This window comes from Durio zibethinus, chromosome 15 (genome assembly GCF_047325235.1).
Source record: "Durio zibethinus cultivar Kanyao isolate XHJ-2024 chromosome 15, ASM4732523v1, whole genome shotgun sequence".
Taxonomy (NCBI): Eukaryota; Viridiplantae; Streptophyta; class Magnoliopsida; order Malvales; family Malvaceae; genus Durio; species Durio zibethinus.
Genome location: NC_143176.1, coordinates 18,252,653 through 18,269,292, shown reverse-complemented (window position 1 = coordinate 18,269,292; position 16,640 = coordinate 18,252,653). Strand labels below are relative to the sequence as shown.

At 31.0% G+C, this 16,640-nt stretch overlaps 1 protein-coding gene and 1 pseudogene across 1 annotated transcript; one reads left to right on the top strand and one right to left on the bottom strand.

The window, feature by feature from the left end:
• Positions 1-187: 187 nt before the first annotated feature.
• LOC149514734 (mitochondrial fission 1 protein A-like) lies at positions 188-1,278 on the bottom strand. The gene is made up of 4 exons (XM_089744657.1): positions 953-1,278; positions 687-808; positions 412-475; positions 188-324 (listed from the first exon to the last, which is right to left on the bottom strand). The coding sequence occupies exons 1-4, from the start codon at positions 960-962 to the stop codon at positions 239-241; spliced, it is 282 nt and encodes a 93-aa protein (XP_089600783.1). The 5' UTR covers positions 963-1,278; the 3' UTR covers positions 188-238.
• Positions 1,279-2,522: 1,244 nt separating this feature from the next.
• LOC149514733 (strychnine-10-hydroxylase-like) lies at positions 2,523-12,797 on the top strand (annotated as a pseudogene).
• The last annotated feature ends 3,843 nt before the right edge of the window (positions 12,798-16,640 follow it).

Genomic DNA, 16,640 nt, shown 5'->3' with positions numbered 1-16,640 from the left:
TTGCTGATTGCTATACATTTTTTTTAAGGAAAAAGAGAAAATTTTATTAACAAGAAAATTGTTTCATTTTGAGAAGACAACAAAAAGGTTTCAAAGATAAGCATTTCTAAATATTTTTTCTGTATATCATCAGTATACAAAGCATAAAAGAAAAGATGTGCCCGGATAGCTTTTCCTTTCATTGCTTCACCGAAAATATTTTACAATAAAGATTTCTCACACATGTCAGAGAGATGGATTAGTTCTTCCGTGCTAGAGCTGCAGCAATGCCACCAGGAATCAGTCCTGCAGCAGTAACAGCAATACCTATGCCAATGACACCATCTGCAAAAAAATTGAAAGGAAAGTTGCTACATCTGCTAAGTACAGATAAATGATGAAGGAAACCACTAGTCATAGGTGCTTAGTTACCTTTTGTAATCCGGTCTTCAATTGCCTTCTTAAGAGCTCGTGCCTGTCTCCAATCAGGTTCTATCTGCCAAATTCAATAACAAAAACTGTTAATATATGGACATTCTAAAGAACAGAACCCAATTATTTAGGGGATGATGAAAATTGTTTGGAGGTATCGAATACAAAATAATGCAGCATGGTGCACCAAATAAGAAATGCCATGATATCTGGATTAGGACTTTTGAATAAGGATAGTGGATTATTGAATAAGGATAGTGAATATCATTATCAACCATTAGACACTGCTCCACAAGCTCCCTGCTCCTTGGATAGTCACCACTTCGAAAATATCCAACAGCCAGAAGATAAAGCTTCTCTCTCTTTTTCAATGGACTAGTAGTGCTGGCCAATGTAGCTGCAAATAACAAATGTTTTAGTTTCACCTATTCAGATAGGTTAAAATGATATTCAGCAAAAGATCTCAACAGCAGTTTGCAGCCACTTTTCTGGAAAGCCTAAAGGAAGATGAGATGAAATGGAGAGAGAAACTTGGTTTCACCTTCAAGCATAGCTATTCCACGTTGTACATCATCTGCTCGTCTTGAGTGAACAAAAGCCCATGACCTTTAAATAGTCAAATAACCCATAGGATTAGACCCCACTTTCTTAACATAGTAGATGATAAAAGACTGAAACTGGAATGATATAAACTAACATACAAAAGTGGGTATTAGAGGATGAAACAGCAACAAAACCAAGAGGGTGATGCCTTCATGGTAATTAGGATTAATATAATCAAGGGATTTAAGAGGCCATTTGGCATGAGAAAAGAATCACTCGTGGATGTCATTCAATGTTGAAAAAAAAGACGTGAAAATGGTTAGATTCAACACTATTGCAAAGGAAAATCTGTAGTAATTATAGACCCCAATCCATGTAGACGAGCTAAGCCAAATTAGAAACGCAATTCAAGATATATGTGAGGTTGGCGTAGTTTCAAAGGGTTTTGATTTATTGATCGATAAGAATTTCATCTTTTTTCCTTAATATTCTTGAAGTAGATCTTTCAGGTCAAAAAATCTCTATAACCATTAATGTAAGATTATTGGGTGTTTCATGCTGACATAATTGTCAAGACCCCGTATTAATATTGGTTAGAAACTTAAAATATTTAGTTATTATATGATCTTTTAATGTACAAATTCAACATTTATAATTTTTTTTCTTTTATATTTATACTACAAACTTTCTCTATATAAAAAAACTCAATATTAAATTTCTAACTTAATTTAATTGGTTCATTAAATTTTTTAAAATTTAATTTATAATTTAATTTAATTAATTTATATAATTATTTAAAAAATATAATATTAAATATATCTAAATTCAAAATTTAATACCCTCAACTTTTTCTTCTATTCACGTCTCTTTCGTAAAAAAATTAAAATTATCTCTAATACTAGGTTAGGTAAAGTATTTGGCTTTAAATTTGAGTAAAAGAAAGAATTTTAACCGCGTGGCATTGAAAAACTTGCAAAGTTGATTTGATCTTCTCTTGTTTTTTTCTTTTTGTACCACCGGCAAAGTGGCTAAATTTCCTAGCCGAACACAGCTTTTTGCTAGCCTTTAGGGGGTCGAATGATTGATCCTCATCCATTGCAACAAGATTGATTCCGATCCAGTGGAACAGTTAATTTTGATGGGGACTCTATCTCACCAAAACTTGGGGCCACCTTGGAAAACACTGCATCTCCGATGCAGGTGGAATCCAATGTCATTTTGGGGTTCAAGTGCATAGAAGATGCATTTGAGTAATATTCCGTTAATGCGGTTATTACTCTCCGATTGATCAATGATTGGAAGGAGAAGAATCCAATGATAATTGAATTTTAGGACAGCCTATTATCTTCATGTAAAAATAAAAAATTTTATTATCACAGTTGTATTATATTTAAATATATAATTTTACTGTTAATTTTAATCTCACCTAACTTCATTATCATTTTATTTTTAATCTTATTGAAATTAAACTAATTATCCAACCGAATGAATTTTAATTTCTAGCCAGGGTAATGTTTTTTCCTTGTTATTATAATTTCATTTAATTTCTTGTCAACAATCGCATAATATTGCTATCCTGGTGGGCAATCCAAGGCCCTTGTCCTATATTAGTTGCTCATAGCTCTAGAAGAAGCAATCTAGCAATGGATTGCTTTCATCCATGTCCAGTCACTTCAACGGTTGCAACGATTGCAACGATTGCTTTTCCGATACTACTCTTTCTTTTCTCTCTTCTACGGATATCAAAAACTGCCTCAAGAAAAACAAACAAAATGAAAACGGCACCTGAGGCTTGTAGCGCATGGCCTATAATTGGCCATCTTCGCCTCCTAGGAGGGCCACAACCAGTTCACATAAGCTTGGCCAACATGGCTGAAAAATGTGGAACAATCTTCACTATCAAGTTGGGTGTGCATAGAGCTTTGGTGGTGAGCAATTGGGAGATTGCTAAAGAATGTCTCACCATAAACGATAAAGCATTCGCCAATCGTCCAAAGCTTGTTGGCTTGGAACTTTTGGGCTACAACAATGCCGTGATTGGCACTGCGCCATATGGACCTTACTGGCGTCAAGTGCGCAAGTTTGCATAAAATAATTTTAGTTGGAAATTATTCAATAGGTTTGTACAAAAAATAAAATAAAAATATTTAGTAAAGGTATTATTCTACGATAAACGTCTTTACTATCCATCTTAAAATTTGAGCATTGAAATATTGAAGGTGTTTTGCACTAGAAGACGCCTTCAATAAATTGCTTGAAAAAATAAAATGAATTAGTCAAATTGTTTTTTTGAAATAAAAACCTTCAATAATCCTTTAAAATTGAAGTTGTGTAATATTAAAGGCGTTTTCAACAGAATATGCTTTTAATAATCCCAAACAATTTTTAAAAGGAAATTATTGAAAGTGTTTTTTTGTAAAAAACGGTCTTCACTAATATTGTAAGATAAAAATTTAAAATTGAAGGCGTATTATGTAAAAAACGCCATCAATAAATACACAAAAAAATTTAATGAAATTAGTGAAAGCATTTTAGTGACGTAAACACCTTTAATAATCTTAAACAATTCTACTACGACTCTGTTGAAGGCACCTATAATATATTCAAAAAATATTTAGGAGGGAATTATTGTAGACGTTTTTCTTAGTAAACACATTCCATAATCCGGTCCAATAAAAATATTTCCAAACTTAGTGCATCCAATCACCAACTTCAAGCTTTATCTTCATTATTATACTATTTCTCTTTCCAGACCAAGTATAATTTACTTTCGCTTTCCTTTAGCTTTTAGTATTCGAGCATTGTCTTTTAGAACCCTATTTCGACTATTCATTACTTATTTACTTTAGCTTTTACTTCATTCGACTATTCCTTCAGCTTTTGCAATTCACGATTTTCTTTTTGGTGTAAACAATTTTCTCCAAAACCTACCTTATTTCACCGTATTTCAACCTCAACTACAAATACTCTTAGGTACTATCTACGTTTATAGTAGAGTTTTAACATTCATAATATCTAGTAGTTGATAAATTACTTCACAACAAGGAGTTCTTGTTTTGTGTAAGTATTGGTCTTGTTATTATCTTTTGTTTAAAACATAATAAACTTAAGTAATGTACATTTTTGTTTTCATATAAATTATTTATATACATTTGGTCTGATAATGTAGCAAGTACTAAATGGATAAGAGTTGGAGGCAAAAGTTAAGATTAAGTTAAGAGTACAGAGATGGAGTGAAAATTTTTTTTAATTTTGCATTTGAGAATACAAGTGAAGATAATATGATATTATGCCCATGTGTGAAGTGTGCTAATATCGAGTGGCAAATGCGTCAAGTTGTTTTTAAACATTTAATTTGTATTGGATTTCTTTTGGGATATGTTAATTGGTATTTTCATAAAGAGTTTGCATTGTCAAGGTCTTCCATTAGAGTTTCTTCAACTTCAAAGGCTCTCCAACACTAACATAATCCTTTTATAGTATATGATATTAAAGGCATGTTGCGAGATGCTTTTCACATTCATAACCAATATTTTCATAATGTTTCTCCCTAAAATGAAGGATTTAATCAGTCTAATGTTGAAATGAATGAATTTGGTGAACCTGGGATAGGTGTATGTAACCAACAACCTAGAGGAGAAGCATCAAAGTTTTATAGATTGCTTGAGGATATGAATAAAAAACTTTTTGAGGGATCGAAGCATTCTAGGTTATCTTTCTCTGTTCGTCTTTTTCACTTGAAATGCTTATATAGATGGACGAAAAATTCTCTGATTTTATTATTAGAGTTTATGAAAGAAATATTTTCTTTTGCAAAAATCCCTGAATCTTGTAAGGAATCAAAAAAGATGATCAAGGATTTAGGTCTCGAATATGAGAAAATTCATAGTTGTCCTAATGATTGCATATTGTATTGAGGGGATAAAAAAATTAAGAATCTTATCATTTGTGTCGTATTTTTCATAGGTGGATAAAAACCCCGATGAAAGGTTGAATAAGGATGGTGATGAGGTATGTGTCAAAAAAAAGCTTGTTAAGGTTTTACGCTAGTTTTCATTAATACTAAGACTTCAACGACTCTTCATATCTTTCAAAACTTTAGATTCAATGAGGTGGCATCATGAAAAGTGGATGGATAATGGATCATTGAGGCATCATACATATTCTTTAGCATGAAAATCATTTCATTCTAGATTTTCAAATTTTGCATCTGATCCTCAAAATGTTATGCTTGAATTAGCAACTGATGGATTCAACCTATTCAAAATGATGAGTGCTTCTTATAGTACTTGGCCAGTTATATTGATTCCTTACAATTTACCACCATGGATTGCTATGAAGCAATAATTATTTATATTATCTATGATAATTCTCGGAGAAAAAAGTTCGGGTAATGATATAGACATTTACTTACAATCACTTGTTAAAGAGTTAAAGTAATTATGGGAAGGAGTTGAGACTTATGATGCATCAAAAGAAGAGAACTTCAATATGCATGCTGCTTTATTATGGATTATCAATAATTTTCTTGCTTATGCAAATTTATCTGGTTGGAGTACAAAAATTCATTATGCTTGTCCATGTTATGCTGCACAGACATGTTCGACGTGGTTACCTAATGGTAAAAAATTTATTATATGAGATATCATCAATGGTTAGATGATAATCATTGATTTAGATTTCAAAAACATCTCTTTGATGAAAATGAAGAGTTGAAGAGATCATCTTTACCCATTAGTGGGTCTAATATCTTGTCAAAGTTAAAAGATATCAATTTCACTTATGAAAAAATGACTCTATCAAGGAAAAAAGTGAATGACATCTTTGAAGGTGTTTGAACTCGTATTATGCAAGTTAGTGATACTCATACTGAAGTTAGTGATCTTAATGTTCAAAGTGATGAAGAAGACAATGAAGCAGATAACCCCAATGAGTTTAAGTTGTGAAAAAAAAGAATTATATTTTTTGAGTTGCCTTATTAGGAATATAATTTATTATGCCATAACCTTAATTTGTTGCACATACAGAAAAAATTTTATGAAAATTTTATCAGGATAATTTTCAATGTGAATAGAAGATCCAATAATGACTTAAAGAGTCGACTTGACCTAGTTGATATAAGGATTCACCCTGACCTTCATATGAAGTTGCTTTTTAATGACAAATATTGATTGTCTGCTGCTTGTTTTTAGATTTCTAAAGCTGAAAAAAATGTGTTTTGTAAGGTTTTGAAAAATGTCAAAGTTTCGAATGGCTATGCATCAAATATATCGAGATGTGTGACTCTGAAAAAGTGAAAACTTTCTTCATTGAAGTCACATGATTATCACATTTTGATGCAAGACTTACTTTCAATTGCTTTACGTTCATTAATGTCAAATCAAGTCACTTCTGTGGTAATTGAATTAAGTAACATATTTAAATCTCTGTCAGAAATGTATGAATGTGGAAGAGCTTGACAAACTTCAAGACTGAGCTGCGATTATTTTATGCCATTTAGAGAAGTTCTTTCCTCCAAACTTCTTCATTATTATAACGCATTTGGTTATCCACCTTCCATATGAAGCAAAAGTTGATGGGCCAATTTATTATCAATGGATGTATCCTATTAAAAGATATTATTTGTTACTAGATTGATTACATTTTTATTAATGATCAAGCCACTCTACTTAAAAGAACATATGACTAATGTTTTATGCTATAGGTTTTTGGGGAGGTTAAAGTCTTATTATGGCAACAACCGCTAGTCGGAAGGTTCTATTGCTGAAGGATATTTAGCAAAAGAGTGTATGACATTTTGTTCTCATTATTTGGAAGATGTTGAAACAAGATTTAATAGACCATCGAGAAATGTTAGTATACAGCATACAGACTCTGCCTACAATTATCTTTTTTAAAGTTTTGGACAACCAATAGGCAAAGCTAAATTGGTGGAGTTAGATGATAAATCTTGGGCACAAGTACATCAATATGTTCTTTTTCATCATGACTCAATTGAATCATTTCGCACTTAAATTTTTTAGCAAGAAAATTATTCATTACATTAAGCATAATTTATTGTTTTTTTTTATTGTTAATACTTTATCATGATGTTTTATAGTGAGTAGAGAAATAATTTGAGAGATCATGCACATTATCGATGATCAAACCCTTGAGAGCTTGATAAGTTGTTCACTGAAAACTTTCATAAATGGTTAGGAGCAACTGTAAGTAATGCCATATTTCTCATTATGAGAAATCTAAATAGAATGCTTATGGTATAACTAACATTAATAACATATATATATTTATTTATTTCACTTTTATAGGTTTGGAATGGAAGGCTTGTTAGTGAAGAGGTGAAGTGTCTTTCACACGATCCAAATTGGATTGTGAAATAATACAAAAGCTTCACCATTAATGGATTTAGATTTCACACTAAATCTCGTGAGAGATTTAGAAGTACACAAAATTCAGAAGTTATTGTGACGTTATCAACTACTAGCTATGCTAGTGCTAGGGACACAAACCCTTTAGAGGGACATGTTGACTATTATGGCATGATTAATGATATCATTGAGTTGGATTATTATGGCAAGTAGAAAGTTATCTTATTTCGGTGTGATTGGGCTAATGTGAATAGTACGATGGGTATTAAAAAAGATCAGTATGGATTTACACTTGTAAATTTTTCTCGATTAATTCACACTGAACAACAACCATCGATGAACCTTATGTTTTTTCATCTCAAGTCAAACAATATTTTACTCTGAAGATCCCAAAGAATTGGGTTGGTTTGTTATTCTTCAAAATACACCGTAGACTTATTTGATATGGGGTTACATACCAAAGATGATGTTGAACATAGAACTGAATGTTATCCTTTTGTTGAACAAAACTTAGATGAAAATATCTCTAGTACTTATGCTCAGTGGGTTCATGAAGATGTTACTGAAGACATTTATGAACCATGAAATGGTGTATCTATAATTTGTAATTTGACTGTTTAAGACATAATATAGTAAATGATTGTATGTAATTAATGTTACATTCGCTATTGTATAATTATTATATTTACATTATCTTTTGATTTAATTAAATCGATATATTCTTTATATATCATAGGTTTTGATTTCTTAACTTCTCAATGTTTTTATATATGTTCTAAACTAATATCTTTTTTATATTCAATTTTATGATGTAGGTAAGCTACAATGCAGAAGAGTAGGTTAAAAAGAATACATATCATAGATATTAGTTTAGAACTGCGGCACCTATTGATATTGGCTATGGACTGAATCCTTTGGAAGGAAATGAACGTATTGTCGGATCTAACTCTATCACTTTTAACCCTTCAACTAATATTGTTTGGCAGTACAGGAAGTTCAGGTTTAGATAGTAACCCATCAATTGATTATGCTTTAAATTTAAATGCAGGTATGATATACCCCAATTTTAGAATTCTAGTATAATGATAAAAGTATTATGAGTTTACAAATTTATTTTTTATTTGTTGAAGTTGATAACAATGGTCAACGAAGGACCAGAGGGCGAACAACTTTAAAGGAATTGTTTGCACTACCTTCTAACAAGCATATTGTAGTGTCTACAAACTTTGATAGGTAACTAATTGATGAAAAGGCTTAACTATTAGCTAGATTTCTAGGTATGCTAGCCCGTAATTAAATGAAATTGCCTATTCATTATGAAACATGGCATAAAGTTATAGAAAAAGTTAAGGCCGATGCTTTAAACTTTATTGAGGTATTAGTATAATTAATTAGATATAAAAATTTTTTCATTTTACATTTTGTTTACTTATTCAAACTTTTCTTATTGTATTATTATAGTCAAGATTTGTACTTGAAATACCAACTTCATTTGTGCTTAAGTCATTGGGAAAGAAAAGGAAAGATTATAAGCATAGTTTGAAGAATAAGTATTTCGATCAAAATACTACTATAGAGGCGATGATGAAAAATCTACCACATAATGTGATTAGGTGGTAATATGAACAATTAGTTAGATTTTGGTTCTCAAGAAAAATAGAGGTACTAGTTTATAACTTTATATAGTAGAATTAAATGATGAAAGTGTTTTATGATTTAAATTGGTAATATTTATATTTCTATCATATACGTAATTATTTTTTATGACAGAAAAGATAATAAATTGGGATTGATAGTAGAAAGCAACAAAAATATAGCCACACAAGTGGATCAAAAAATTTTGCAAGAAAGCAAAAAGAAATAGTAAGTTTATGATAATAAACTTATTCCAATGAATAAACTTTTTCTGCCGTTAAAAGGTAAATATGCAAATTAATAGTTATTATTCTGTGTTAATAGTTTTGATAGTTTCAATACATGATATTAAACTTATTGAAAGTTTTGAACTTAGTTGACATGGATGATATGTATGAAAAAGTTATTGTTACATATATTTAGGTAAAAATACAAATTTATTGTTATTGTTGTATTTTAACAGTTTGGATAGCTTCAATATTTGATATTAAACGTGTCATATTGATTGAACTTGATTTCTACGGTTGATATGGGAGAAAAAGTTATCATTTATGTCTATTTGGGACTATTTTTGCATATAAAAGGTAAATATACAAATTAAACTTTTGGATGGCTTTCAACATATTGAATGGCTTCAATCTATGATATTAAACTAGGAGAAAATAATTGAATTTGATTTCCACGATCGATATGTGTGAAAGCCCAAAATGTTTTTATTATTTGTGTATGTTTAGGATTATTGTGTTGTTACGGGGCCAAAACATAAATACATGATATTAAAATTATTTGAAATTTTAATACTTGATTGACATGCTTATATGCATGAAGAAGTTGCGGTTGATATGTATCTTATCAAATAACATATGTTTTTGTATAGGAAAATGAGATGGATGGTAAAATTAGACGTGTGAAATTTTTTCACATAACACACATAAAAAAAGATGGATCTTATATAAATATCGAAACGTAAGAAATTGTGATAATTTGTAACATATATTTTAATAGAAAGTAAATATTTACTTTTTTTAACATATTATTAATTAATCATTAAACTTGATAGTTGTATATGACAAATTTACAGGAGAAAACGAAAAAGAAAATGACTATTGAGATTGAAGTAGCATCTGATGGTTCTCTCAACATGCAAGAAATGAAAAATCGGATATTCATAAAAGTTGCTAGAAAAAAAAAGGCATGGACGAGTCCGAGGCCTTGGATTGGGTCCAATATTATATGCCTACAATGGACATAGCTCTCAACAATTTACATTCTCAGCAAGTTAGTCTTCGCGAGACATTTCAATATTGAGAGAGGAGTTGCAAACTATGCAACAACGTTTTCAGCAAATAGAAGCAAAAAGAGAACAGAAGCGTGCCAAAATTGAGAAAGAACGTGCTAGAATAGAGCAAGAGTGAAAAATTTCAGTAGTTGCATGATCTATTCGAATATCTTATGAATTTTGTGCAACAACAATTTACAAAAAATGATCTTGGTGCTCCACCAACTAAGGTATTATATTTAGTAAATATTTAAATTTTTAAATACAACAAAAGCTTACAATGAAGTGTTAAAAATTATATGGTATTATTTAGTAGGTTCTTGAGCACGCTAATGACTAAGGTGAAAAATTTTCTTAATCAATTGGCAGCCAGTAAAATGTATGCAGTCATCTATTTCATACATTTTAATTTTTATTTTGTTAATGTATTAAAAATATTTGATTGTTATTAGACTTAATGCATAAACTTTGTATTAATTAGATGCATATTTAAACGTGAATTAAGTTTATATTAATTTCAATTTCTGACTGTAAGCTTTTTAATGAAAATAAAAATTATTAATAGAAATTAAAAAAATATACATTTTTACATAATGATGACGTTTGCGTTCAAAAATGTCACTAAATGAATAATTTAGTGATATTTGTATCATAAAACGTCACTAAAAGTAGCGATGCTTTTACTAGTAAACGCCGCTAGTTAAGTGGTGTTTTTTTTATACAAATGCCACCAAAGCAACAACGTTTTTCTCATAAAAACATCATTAAATTAGCGGCGTCTTAAATATACAAACACCGTTAATATAGAGATACTTTCAGATACAAATGCCTCTAAAGTAGCGACGTTTTCAATTACAAATGTACTAAAGCAACGACGTTTTTCTCATAAAAACTTACTAATTTAGCGGTGTCTCAAAGATAGAAATACAGCTAAAATGACGGCATTTCAGATATAAACGCCGCTAATATTAAGGTGTTTTTTTGAAAATATCGTTATTTTTCGCATCGTGTATATAACGGGCACTCTGACTGGCATTTTTGGCAAATGCCGCAAATATTTTAGTGATGTTTATAAACGCCACTAAATGTAAAAAAAAAAAAAATGCTACTAAAACCTAAACCCTTGTAGTGAATGTTGAGCTTCTCTCAAACCACCGGATCGAAATGCTTAAACACGTGAGGGAATCCGAAGTAAAGACATCTCTGCAGCAGCTATATCAGCTGTGGAACAAGAAGAGAAGCAACTCTGATAAAGTATTGTTGGATATGAAGAGATGGTTCAAAGAAGTTACTCTTAACATGATTTTGAGGATTATTCTAGGCAAGCGAATTCCGAATTCCAGTAAAGGCGGTGAAACCGTGAAATGGACCAAGTTATTGGACGACTTCTTTGAACAAAGTGGGAAGTTCGTGGTATCAGATGCGCTGCCGTTTCTGAGATGGTTTCACATAGGAGGAGAGGAGAAGCTTATAAAGAAGACAACAAAAGAATTAGACCAAGTTATCGAGGGATGGCTACGAGAGCACAAGCACAAGAGAGCTGCAAACGAGGCCAAGAGTGAGGAAGATTTCATGGGAGTGATGCTGTCCATTCTCCGTGATGTATAGGAGCACGATGCTGATACAATCAACAAAGCCACCAGTCTGGTACATGCATGCATTTCTTAACCAAATACTCATTGCAAAACTTCATTTACTTAACTTCACCTTTTAATGTTTTCTTTTTGGGTACACCACTCCAAGTCTTCTTACCTAGTGTCCCTAGATAGACTACTAATGGCATAAAGAAGTCAGAACACTTTGTCTTGAATGTAAACATTGCTGTAGTTTGGAAAAAAGAAAGAATTGCGATTGGGATCTCTTCTAAAAATTATTGTATGAACTATGAACCTGAAATATTTGTATACTATGATCTGATCTAACAGAGTCTCATCTTAGCGGCGGAAGATACCACATCAATCATAATGACATGGGCTTTATCTTTATTACTCAATAACCGTGAGGAATTGAAGAAGGTCCAACAAGAACTAGACATCCAGGTTGGCATGGATAGACTGCTAGTAACAGAATCAGACACCAAAAACTTAGTGTACCTTCAATCCATCGTTAAGGAAACGTTGCGCCTATACCCTTCTGCTCCACTCTCAGCGATCCATGAAGCCATTGAAGACTGCACAGTAAATGGTTACCATGTCTCGACTGGAACTTGGCTGATATTCAATTTTCACAAGATATATCGTGATCCGCACGTGTGGTCAAACCATTCTGAATTTCGACCAGAAAGATTGTTGGCTACCCACAAAGATATTGATGTCAGGGGACAGAATTTTGAGCTGATTCCATTTGGCAGTGGTAGAAGAATGTGCCCCGGAGTTTCATTTGCGCGTCAGATTTTGCAGCTTACACTCGCTAATGTGCTGCATTGGTTCGAGTTTGAGACTCCGTCCGATGAAAAAGTTGATATGCGTGAAGCAGCAGGATTGACGAGTCCTAAAGCAACTCCACTTGAAGTGCATATAACTCCTCGCCTGCCTGCTTCTCTTTACGACTCCACCAACTAATTGGTATAATATTTGATTTTGGTTTATAACAAATAAATTTCTAAGATGTTTCATGGTAATAGGTATAATTTTGATGTTTTGGTCCTACTCCGCTGCTTGAATTATTGTATTATATAATCAGATCTGAAAAGATTCACTAATGTTTAACATGTCTCATACTTATTTTGTTAAATAATTAAGTAATATATAAATTTTATTCAAGATTATTAAGTTCGAAGATAAATTTCATTTATAAATTCATAATTTTATTTTTCTTAATTTATATAAATTTTATATTATAAATTAATAATATAAAACAATTATCATCAGTGTATCACACAGGATTAAAGTCAGTAATTACAAAAATTAATATCATACGTTGTTTTGATAAATTTCTTTTAACTATTATTAAATTTTTTCCTTGGAAGGATGGGCTTTTGCGTAGTACTACTATGAAGGATAAAATTTATAAAAAGTTATTTAAGTGAAGTTTATAAAAAATTTTTTAAAAAATTATTTAATAAAAGCTTTAATAAAAAATTTAAATTGATATATTAATAAATTTGAATGTGAAGATTGATAATATGTAAAAAAAATTATTAAAAAAATTATTTATAATTTAAATTTGATTGATATTTATTTAATAATAAAAATTTTATCAATATTTTTATTAAAAAGTTAATTTAATAAATATATAAAAAATTATTAAAATTTTTTAAAATTTTATATGCTTAATCTATGTGATAAAATTTTTTAATTTATCAATTTTAATTGTTTATTTATTTATTTTTTATAAAAAATTTTACAAATTTTACTTATAAAATTTTATGTAAGTCTTTCTCATATTATGATATAAGTGAGACTTTCTCGTTAATGGCTACTGATCCCTCCCTTAATTAATATCATTTTCAGTATTTTTCCCTCATTTTTCGGAAAAGAAAAACTTACTTAAGTGGCATGATTGGGCTATTTTTGGTCCAATCTTGCTGTTGGGATTTGTGTGACTACAACCGTGCCAGCATGATCAGCTCATTCTTATCGTGCTAGGCATCGTTTATTCATTGGAGAGACAATACTAATAAATAACAATTGATTTTTTTTTCTTTTTAGTTTTACTCGTAGGACAATCAAGTCACCTCTTGAAAAGTGACGTGAACAGTTAAAAATAAAATTAGGACATTTGACTTTTACGGAACATATGTCTCGTAATATGTAGTTCTATAAATTTATTATTAAATTTAAAATAAAAAAAATTATCATTAATTTTTTTAGTTTGATGTGATTGATCATTTGATTAGAGTTGATATACAAAATAAAGATTAGATTCGAAAATTGATTGTGCATAAAAAAGATTATAGCATGCTAAAACGCCCATTTGAAGAATGAAACCGTTTGATTTTGAATTATTCAAATCTTGCTTATTTAGTAAATCTTATATTTTCTTTTTTTGTTTTTTTTATTTTTTTTGGTTTTTTTCTTAAGAAAAAATAGAATAAATTTTTCTTATTTTTCCTTTTAAAAAAAAACAAGAAATAAAATATAGGTAAAAATAAATAAATTAAAATAGAAATCAAAAAATAAAAAAAAAATAAAAAAAACCTACGATCGAGTCAGGTCGGGACACGGGTCAACACGAGGATCTTTAGGTAGACGCGTGGATCTTGACTTGTTAAAACGACGTCATTCTAGAGCAGTATAAAAGGCTCCCCTCAGCATTTTTTCTCAAAAACCTCATAGCCTCTCTCTCTCTACCCTTAAAATCCTCTTACCTTTCTCAAGAAACCCACCGGAAAGTTTAACCGATAACTGAAAATCCCATCGGTTTTTAGAAACTTCTTCGAAAAATTCAACCAAAAACTGAAAAATCCATCGATTTTTGGAAAGCTTACCAGATTCTGAAAATGTTGCCGGAATCTCGCCGAAAACTTCAATCTTTGCTGAAAAATTCAATGTTCTTAAAAAAAAACCCAAAAAAAACTTTAAAAAATCCAAAACAAAATTTAAAAAATTCTCGGATAGTCCTACCCTTTCTTAAACCTCTTACAATCTCAAATCCACCTTCAAAAACCTAAAATCACACCCAGAACTACAAATCGAACTTGAAATCCCTATCCTCGAATCTTAGAAACCCTTATTGCCAAAATTTCCCCATAACTTTCCTAATAATTTTCTTTGTGTTTTTTCCTTGTTTTCTGTGTGTTTTTCTATGTCAGAATCAGTCCAATTTATAGACAACTTATGATCAATTCAGGAAATGAAAAGAATCAATCACAGGCTTGATTTCTAGGATTGCATTCTATCCATAGGAGATTTTAGGTCCAAAATTTCAATATTGTTAATTTGATTCTGTGTTGACCCAAAAATATGGCAATTTTAATCTTCGTTCACATGCAGATTGAGCAAAAAAAGAAACAAAAAAATAAAAATAAAAATAACAATAATAATAATAATAATAATAATAATAATAATAATAATAACAGAATCTAATTGGACAAAAATGGACCCAGCTAGGCTCAGACCAAGATGGGCCTTTAGGCCCGGACCAAAATAGGCCCAATTGGGCTTGGACCAAAATGGGTCCAACTGAGCTTGGATGAGGATAGGCCCGATAGTTGCCCCTCTTTGCACATCTTCGTTGGACAAGGATGTTGCAAAGATCTAGACACTCACTCTGAACTTGAATTTGGAAAATGACCTAAACTGAATTAAAGTCAAGAGACCGAGATTAAATCACAAGTCAAATGAAGCAACCAAAACCAAGTCGAATTCAAAAATGATGATTAGGACAAAACCACAAATCATAAGCATTGATATGGACTTAGCCAAGATCGAGCGACCGAGACGAAACCACAAGTCATACAAAATAAAACAACCAAGATCGAATCAAGGTCTAAAATAAATGATCGAGAAGAAACCACAAACCATAAGAAATGATCTGGACTAAGCCATGATCAAGCGACCAGGATAAAACTATGAGTCATACGAACTGAAGTGACCAAGATCGAGTCAAGGTCTAAAATGAATGATCGGGACAAAACCATGAACTATAAGAAATGATATGGACTAAGCCAAAATCAAGCGACTGGGACGACACCACAGTCAAATGAGGCGACTGAAATCGAGTCAAGGTCGAAAATAAATGATCGGGACGAAACCATAAATCATAAGAAATGATCGTGACTAAGCCAAGATCAAGTGATCGAGACGAAACCATAAGTCATACGAACTAAAATGACCAAGATCGAGTCAAGGTCTAAAATAAATGACTGAGACGAAACCACGAATCATAAGAAATGATCTAGATCAAGCCAAGATCAAGCGACCGGGATGAAACCATGAGTCAAATTAGGTGACCATGATAGAATCAAAGTCAAAAATAAATGATCGAGATGGAACCACGAATCATAAAAATAATCTGGACTAAACCAAGATCAAGTGAGTGAGATAATGCAAATGTATGCCTTATCTAAGATGCAAACGAATCATTAATTATGGTACTAACATTTTTGTATTCTCGTTTCCATGCACCTTTAGTAGAGAAATCATTGGATATCATCATGCATGTTTACCTTCACTGTGCACCCTAGTAGAGAAATCTCCCTTCGCATTTGGTAAAAAAGTTATTTTTCATCAACCCAAAGGTGCATTTTGGCAAAGAAATCATCTTTCATTAGCTTGAAGTCTTGTAAAGAAACCATTTTTCATCAACCTGGAGATGTGTTCTTTGTTAAAGTAGTCATTTCCCCTATCTGTTAAGAAAAGCCATAGAAGTCTTTTTGAGTCATTTTTTGCCTTTATCTTTTTCAATCCCTTAAAATAACTCATTTCTTATTATTTTGTTCAATTACTAATCATTATCCCAAT